Genomic DNA, 8,933 nt, shown 5'->3' on the forward strand with positions numbered 1-8,933 from the left:
ACGGCTGCTCAGATTCCCTCTTGCCCTCTCCAGCGCTGTGATTACCTGTGGGGGCTGGAGAAGGATCTGAGGCTGGGCTGAGTTTCCCGCCTGGGGACTACTTTCTCTCTCAGGTCCCACTCTGCCGCCTTGCCAGTGTTTTGGGTGGATGTCCCACCTGCCACGCTGCACATTTCACAGCATGTGAGACCCCTGGTCAGCACCCCGGAATGTCCAGAGACACAGAAAGGGACCAGTCCCCTTTGTGACACTCCGCGGAATAAATGTCAGCCACTTCTTGTGGATTTCTCGGGTGGGGTTGGATACAAAGGAAGAGCTTGGGGGAATTGTCAGTAACCCTCTGAAGAGAGGAGGCACTGCGCTTCCCAGAGAGTTTCTGGGTACGTGCAGCCGTAGCAGCTTTGTACCTGAGAGGGTGGGCAGGGAAGGAAGGCAGGGGAGATGTGGCAGGCAGAGAGTCTGCTCTACAAACCAAGCTGCTGAGAAGTCAGATCGGACCCAGTAAACGTTAAATAATCGAAAGAGCCGAATCAGCCGAGCTTGTGCATTTCTGTATGGATGTGAAAAGGCGACCCAGCAGGGCAGGATCGTGGAGTCCTGACACGTGAGCTTAAGGGGTTAGCTCCAAGGCAGGCATTGATGCTCCCTGAAGCTGCATCTGACATGCTACTGATTCTGGCAGGGATGTCTTCCCTACCCCATCATCACGCACCATCCGTGAGCCCCCACGTCTGGTTGGTGGCCCAGGCTCTGCAGCCCCATCAGCCCCAACACAGCCTCCCCTCAACCAGCACGGGCCAGCCGTGAGTTTTCGCAACACTCTCAATGGATGTCACTATGGCGTGTGGTGGGAAACTCAGTGAAATAATCCACAGCGTTTGGCCCCACCTTCTCACTTAGTGGAGGATGATGCAGTATGCGAGTGAGGAGAGAGTAGCTTTGCTTGCTCAGAGGATGCCAAGGTACATGAGTCTTAATTGCTGCTTACCTGACTGTTGAGGCACCTGTAGGCTGTGTTCCCTTTCAGCGGTCACAAACGAAGGTGGTGGTTGTGCACAGGGTATCTCAATGGAGCTTTCTATTGCAACACTATTGTCCGTCTCCTGTAGAATGCTTGTCAGGGCCAGTGAAGATAGGTCTTCTCCTTGGGAATTAATCCACATCACTTTGGGCTTTACAAAGGAACCTGTTATTCTGCCCTTGTACGCACAAGTGCCTCCCACAGTCATGTCATTCAAGGAACCTGGAAAAGAGGCAATTTAACACCACCACATCCGGCACAACACAGAATCACCAAGTATGCCATGAAAGAGATCTCACGGAACACCTGCACTTTTGTTGTTGTTTCATCTCTAATCAAAAGTATCTGCTTTTGAGCATTTGATTCTCGGTAATTCTACACTTGAAAGCATCCTATGAGCTTTCTGTGTGAAAGAGTGAGACTGCTGAAATAAACAAAAACAGGCAGAATTGTGTGCAAGAAGCTCTTCCCAAACCATGAATGATACAGCCTGTCATTCCAGGTGAGAAGGTAAAACCCAGAAATTATGCCAAAGAGATAACAATACTCAGGTTCAGACCATTAAAAATACAGGTAAGCTATGGCTGAATGCAGCCCAAAGAGGCAGGGCAGTAGGAAGATTGCTCTCAGCACTTCCCTGGATCATCACTCCATGGTGTTGCCCTGAAGACGCCACAAGGCCAACTCAAACGTCTACCACCCAACAGAAAAAATTTCTCCTGCATGGGGAAGCTCTGCAGGATGCTTGGTCTTCAAGGAAGGTGCTGAGACCTGCCCCATTGCAGCTCTTCTAGCAATAATGGAGGGCTCTGATTCCTCCAACAAAGCAGATGCAGGGGAAAAACTGTGGCCTACCTGATTGGCTTGCCTTGGTTTTGTTGAGTTGGACTACACACACCACATCTACTTTATCACAAGGCACTGTGATGATGCTTTGCACCGTGAAATGGTCTCTCTCACTCCACGTTACATTGGTGTTGGCCTCCACATCTGCCATGTCTCCTCCATAGTTCGTCCAAATAACTTCAGGCTTTGGGTACCAGTTTTTTGACTTACACGTGTAGCGACACATATTCTCCTCTTGCTGATCCCTGTACAAAGTTGGCTTGGTACCAATTGCTGTAACGGAGTTAGTCAATGAGTACAAGGCAGGGTTAGAGTTACTGCAACACCACTACAGTCACAGCAAATTGAACCAACACAACTCAGAAGGCCTCAGTATGTTGCGCTAGAAATTCATAGCTCATAAAAACAGCCACAGCTGGTCAGATCAGATGGGCCGGTTACCTGGACTACAGCAACACTGAACACTAGGGCATCTCACCCCAGAGTCACAGTGAACCCCAGCAAGCCTGGATGATCAAAGGTCAGGAAGAGCATCTGGGAGTTTGCAAAAGAGATGAGCACTCTCTACGTGACTGAGGGGGGTGATACAGGTCCATAAAAAAGGAGCGGTGTGGAGGGGAAGAAGAGCAAAGAATTGTTGCCTGTCTTGTCCCACACCAAAACAGGAGGCATCAAGTCAGCCTAGCACATGATCAGTTCAAAAGAAAAGAGGTGAAAAGGGCCTTCACACATAGCATTGGCCTGCAGAATAGACTGACGCCAGATTTGTGGAAGCTAGATGTTTCCATGCCCTCAAATGAAGCTCCAGAGTGTGACTTGTCCATCAGCAGATCAGATCTGATAAGGTGCTTTTTGCAAGTACTTCCAGGTTTGCATTTCAGACAGGTCAACTGAGATGGGGGATTTCTAAAGAGGAGGGAGAAGGGGCCTTTACCATATCATTAGGTGCACGGCACGTTGGTGAATACCCTCCCTAATAGCTCTGAGTAACTATTTTTTTCTTTTTACAAGGCAAACCAGCCCTAACTGGAGAAGCTGAACATTCATAATCCCAGAAGAGGATTTAAACAAATTATTTAAAATAAAACACCCCTTAAACAAACTCTAGTTTATTTATATGGGGATATTGAGCACCTACATGATGATATTCAGCATCTTAATGCAGTTCCCTGTTACACTATCTACCCCCCTGACAAGCCACGTGACCTTTCCCACTGAGCGTCTTTAGGTACTCAGAATCAAAGCAAGTCGTTCCAGCTGCTTCCCGCATCTTTGCTCATTTCTCCATATCTCCAAGAAACTGTTACATGTGATGGATCCCTGCTTCCCTGCAGATGGCTGAGCACCTGCCTGCCCATGGGAAGCAGGGAATGAATTCCTTGGTTTGATTTTCTTGCGTGCATGGCTTTTGCTTTACCTATTCAACGGTCTTTATCTCGACCCAATCTTTTCTCACTTTTACCCTTCTGATTTTCCCCTCCATCCCACCAGGGCAGGGAGCTAACAGCGGCTGTGTGATGCTTAGCTGCCTGCTGGGGCTAAACCTTGACAAGGTCTCAGCTGTCCAGCAAGGAATAGGCAGAGCCGCAGAGCCACAATGGGAACTGAACTCAGCATGGTCATAGCAAGTCGCATTTCACTGTGAAAATCTCCCTGCTTACCTGTAACATCAAGGTGCATAGTAGCCTTTGTGACAACGCTGCCGTTCACTGCACAAACATATGTCCCCTCCTCAGCTACTTGCACTGCCTGGATAACCAGGAGAAGTGCTCTTCTCTTCCAGTGACACGCCATCCTCTTCCGTTCTTCATCCTGGCACTGATCCACCACCCCACCCAGGCTGGATGAAGCACACAGTGGAGCATCCTTCCCCTTTTCCAGTTTGTACCAAAGCACACTCGTGTTAAAGGGGACACTGTCTGTCAGCTGGCAGGACAGAGTCACTTGCTCTCCAACAGAGACAACTGACGGTTCACTGCTGACGGTGACAAGCACTTCGCCTGAAAGGAAGAGGTGGGAGCAAATGCACTGCTTTTCCCTGCAAGTGTAATCTTTCCATAGAGAGAAGAAAGCTACATGTGTTAGCTGAATCCAAAGCAGAAAGCCGAGCTCAAAGTTAGTCTCACAGTCCCATAGAATAGGGAGGTCAGGGTCTTGAGTCGTTGCTAGCACCTCCTCCAGGCACAGACATGCCTTACAGTTACCAGATGTCATGGCTTATATACGCCAGCTGTGTTACAGACTCATGGACCATACTCGTGGGCATTACGGGCAGTGATTTATTCAGGAAGACAATAGGTACACTGGTGCAAGTACTGCAAACCAAAGCTCGCTGAGCTACGAGCAAGTTACCACACGTGATGTGCAAAGAGCTGTACAAAGAGCTATGCACTCTGCAGATCTACAGCCGGCAAAGCAATCTGCACAGGCTCCTGCCCCCCACAGGCCCTGGTTCTGTCCCAGCAGAGACTGAACGTGCCGCCCTCATGTCTGTAGTAGGATAACACATCTGCGGCGCTTCCCTGAAGTCGCTGACACCTTCCCTGAAACAGCAGGGCTGGGGTGTCTCACGTCATCAGGATGGCTGGTGTTGTCCCATACTTGAACTTGGAGGTGTCAGACACCACATACGATCTACAGTGTGTTTGTTCCTCCAGGGTCTATGAAATGAAGCGCAGGCATGATATCTTAGGGTAACCGGCTAGCCGGGTACAGTAAGGAGTCTCTTACCTGTAAGCCACCTTGTAATTAAAATATATATTAGAAGAGCAAAGGACAAGAGCAGTATGAGCTTCATTTTGAACACTTCCTCCATAAATCCTCCAGAACCATCATGTGGGTAAAGTCAAATTGCTTGTATTGCCCCTGGAAATGGATGATGTGCTGTGAAAATGAGAAGGAATTCCCGAGAGGGAGGAGTGAACGGAAAGTAATGGATCTTGCTAAAGGCAGAGGCACAAAGTCAGCACCTGGCTCTGCCTGCTGTCCTCAGACCCTGCGGGACTGCGTCGCGTTAGTGGAGTCCCCCACAGCTCCCGCTTCTTTTCTCTGAAGGAGAAGTTGCTCGTTCCCGTTCCCTGACCGTGCCTGTTCTCGGGCACAAAATTGTCTGACCAAACCGATTTGGAGGGCAGGCACGAAGTCCAGGGTGCCCACCGCCAGCCCCGTACACATGTCACTAGGTCTCACGCAATGACTCTCTTGCTGGATGTGTCTGGGAAACTGGGCTGTGCTTCACACTTGCCAGCCTACTTGGATTCTGCAGCAATGTGTACCCTGGCTAAGAACACTGCCCTGGAAAAGGATGTGAGAGGGAATCACAGAAAATTCTGCTGCTTTTGCTTCACTGCAGATGAGCAGCTGTGGTCCTTCATGCCTGAAGGAGACAGATTGGGAGCAACTGCCTGGTCTGCTTCTCCCACAGTCTCCTTGGAAGCTTTTCTAGGGTCCCGTCTCGGAAGGCTTGAGGAAAGCCGTGTACCCCAGAGAGAGGCGACACTGCAGCTCACCTGTGCCCAGTCAGTTGTGACTTCACTCCCACCAGCCACTCTCTTCTGCCTTTTACAGTCCCTCGTGCAGCCTGGCTAAATCAATCAGCTCAGCCCGTTCCCTCTCTCGACGGCTGCATTATCTCACACCTGCAATCTCTCTTTTAACTTCCAACACCCTTGTACTCTTGTCCTCGCTTAGCAGAAAACGTTGGTGAACTGCTGAAGGGCAGAGGATGAGTTGTTTGTCGCAGCAGCAAACCTGGAGGAACCGTCAGTGCTCTGAGGAAGCACCGGGGGAATACACCATGGCATGTGAGGGTCAAGCGCTTGCTCTAGAGGCACAGAGGATGAAGAGGGAGGCAATGCAAGCACCGTTCAGGAGAACACAGACATCACACTCATCCCCTCAAAGGTAGGTAGAGTGCAATAAGGCATCCCCAGGAGAGACCCCTCCCTGAGTCACACTGAGATGCTTGGCACAAAAGCTCAACTACGTGTCGAAATGAAAAACTACTCACGTTCTGAGTACCAACGGTTATTTACAACATCTTTTCAACACAGTCTATTTGAGGGGCAGAGTTTTAACATTGATGTCTCAACCATTCCACGGGGTGAATGAACAAAAACAGAAAAACATGGGTCTGGCTGGACCCGGTTTGTAGATTTTTTTGCATTCTTCGTCTACGGCCCTTAATTCCCTGCTATGCTAAATATTTATACCTGTATTAAAGAGACCATTTTAATAGATGTTTACCATTCCAAAGCAGAGGATGGTACATTTTTAATCAGCCACATTGGAGGAACATTCTATATCAAGAACTTCCCAGATCATGGGTATGATGTAACTAAAACTATGGTACAAATCTCAGCACGGTTCATGATTAACTAACTCATTAATGTTGGGAGACCCCACGTGCAGTGCTGCATTCATCTCTGGGGCCCCCAGCATAAGAAGGACATGGACCTGTTGCAGTGAGCCCAGAGGAGGACCACAAAGATGAACAGAGGGCTGGAGCACGTCTCCTGTGAAGGCAGGCTGGGAGAGCTGGGGTTGTTCAGCCTGGACAGAAGGCTCTGGGGAGAACCTAGAGGAGGCTTCCAGTACCTAAAGGCACCCACCAGAAAGCTGGAGAGGGACTTCTTACAAGGGCACGTAGTGACAGAAAAAGGGCGAATAGCTTTAATTTGAAAGAGGGTAGTAGATTTAGATTAGATATTGGACAGAAATGGTTCACTCTGAAGGTGGTGAGGCACTGGCACAGGTTGCCCAGAGAAGCTGTAGGGTAGAAAGGGAAACTAGAGATGGATGCTGCAGAATGCCAAGACCCTTGTCCCAGTCTGCACTCACTTATTGATCTTTCTGTGGAATGATTAACTACTCTCCCCAATGCCGTCAGCTTTTCCAACATATAGAAAGAAGGAAGGAAGAATAAAAAGAATGTTAAAAGCTGCAGCAAAGTTACAGAGCCTTGGTTGGTTTGATTTTCTTTTTTTTCCTGTTCACGCTTCCCCATGTAAAGCTACAAGCTCTCAGGCACAGGCCACAACCTGTTTTTCAAAACGGAAAGACAAAACAAAGGCCACAGCTTTGCATGATTCACCAGCTGGAAAAGCTAGCAAAGGTGTACTGCTTGTACACACGAGTGTAAAAATCTGTATCCTTCCTAAGTCAAATCAGGGTGTTTCATGAGCAGGATGATTTGAAGTTACAAGTAGGAATATACGGGACACAGCTGCAGCAGGAAATTTAGAAATTGCGCAGTTTAGAACTTCAAAGTGCAAAGCCTTACGATTCAATTCCTCCAGGCTTATTTAGGTCGGGGGGAGAGGGAGAGAGGAAGTTCAGATCACAGGTGGGACACAGACCCCAAACCATTTCCCTCCTCCTGCCCAGGCAGCAGCAAGTTCTGAGCCACGAGGCCGATAGCGGTGGCGGAGCCCTGCTTTCCCGGCGATGGCTGGGCACCTGCCGGCTGATGGGACGTAGTGAATGAATTCCTTGAGCTGCTTTGCTTGCGTGTGCAGCTTTTGCTTTACCCATTAAACTTTCTTTATTTCAACCCACAACTTTTGTCGCTTTTACACTAACGATCCTCTGCCTCATCCCAGTGTGGTGGTGAGGAGTGAACAAGCGGCTGTGTTGCCAGCTGGGGTTAAAGCCCAACAGCTTTAACAGAAACAGGAGGGAACAAAAGACTGAGAAACAACAGAAGGTGAGAGGAGGAGGAGGGCTGCACGAGCAGGCACCCCCTGAAGGGACTGCAGGCAGCGGATAAGCCCCTGCCGGAGCAGGTACGCCTCTGAAGGCAGTGCAGCCCATGGAGGACCCACGCGGGAGCACAAGAAGATCGTGAGAAGGAAGGAGTGACAAAGAGCAACCACTCTGGCATGACCGCAACAAGCCCTCCCTGGAGAGACTCAGTGTAACCTTGGGTGATAGAAAGGTGGGGGGAGATGTGTCTGGAGTGGAGCTGGGGCTGGGTGTGAAGCCTGGGAAATTGTGACAGGGGATGAAAAGTTCCTCTGTTTTTCATTTCCCAATACCCAAACCAGTAACTGAATATTTCTGCCAGCTTGCAGCAAATTGAGCTAAGTTCCCCAAGCCTAATCTCTCTTGCCCATGACACCAATTGGCGAGTGATTTCTCAGTCTTCTCTTCTACACATGAGTTTTGTGCCTCCAGTTCCTCCTGTTTTCTCCCCATGCCTCCCCGTGAGGAGGAGGTGGAGAGCACCTGTGCTGCTGCTTGGCTGGTAGCAAGGGTCAACCCTCCACAGACATGCAGAGAGACAAGGCATGCTCAGTACCCTGCCAAATGTTGGCCCATTCTTGGGAAATCCAATGTCTCTTTTAACTCCTCCTACCAGCATTTTTCCAATGAGCTTAAAGTTTAAAAGTTTTTAAAACACACTCTTCTCATTGAAAATACTTTAATTTCCTTTCTTGAGACAACAGTGGCAGAATTTGGCTTGCCTCACTTTAGGGGTGGCATTCAACCAAACGTAAATACAGAACAGCGGGTACAAGTCAAGTTGCCTAGACAAGAAGGAAAGACAGGCTACATAACGTCACCTAAACCGCATTTCTGTCTTGAAGCAACTGAAACCACTGATGTCCTGGTAAGACTTTCATGACCTGTGATGGGACTCAGACTCCTGCCTTGCTTTTTCTGAATCTGATCCCAATCTTCTTTCAACTAGCTAATTGGTTTTTTTCTTTCTCAATGTTTTTTTCCCTGTTTAGCCTCAGGTGTCTTCTTTAATTTTACATTAGTGATGTCTGAGATTTAACTTTTCCCTTCTTCTTCCCACTGAACTGTCTTTCCTTCATCCATTAGATCATCCAATTATATTTGACGAAGCTTTAATGGGAGAGGGACTAAGAGCAGGTGGATAGAAGGTGTGAGTGTCCCTTCCCTTTTGGATAGAAATGGGTAACACCTTCCTGCAGGTCTCTTTCCAAGCCTTAGAGGCATTCATTCACACCACGATGGTCATCTGCTCTACTTTATAAAAGTTCATCTGCCCTTTCTCCGGGTCCAGAAGCACACCGGTCACCGAATCACTTATTTGCTG

General features: G+C 48.8%; 1 protein-coding gene across 1 annotated transcript in view; it reads right to left on the reverse strand.

The window, feature by feature from the left end:
• Nucleotides 1–885: 885 nt before the first annotated feature.
• LOC129784734 (butyrophilin-like protein 2) overlaps nucleotides 886–8,933 on the reverse strand; it is a 37,051-nt gene continuing 29,003 nt past the window's right edge. The window contains exons 3-6 of the mRNA XM_055808090.1: nucleotides 4,598–4,750; nucleotides 3,529–3,867; nucleotides 1,877–2,140; nucleotides 886–1,243 (exon numbers count right to left, since the gene is read on the reverse strand). Coding sequence (XP_055664065.1) covers nucleotides 948–1,243; nucleotides 1,877–2,140; nucleotides 3,529–3,867; nucleotides 4,598–4,682 — 984 coding nt within the window. The 5' untranslated portion in view covers nucleotides 4,683–4,750 and the 3' untranslated portion in view covers nucleotides 886–947. The remainder of the gene's footprint in view (nucleotides 1,244–1,876; nucleotides 2,141–3,528; nucleotides 3,868–4,597; nucleotides 4,751–8,933) is intronic.

Source organism: Falco peregrinus, chromosome 6 (assembly GCF_023634155.1).
Source record: "Falco peregrinus isolate bFalPer1 chromosome 6, bFalPer1.pri, whole genome shotgun sequence".
Classification (NCBI taxonomy): Eukaryota; Metazoa; Chordata; class Aves; order Falconiformes; family Falconidae; genus Falco; species Falco peregrinus.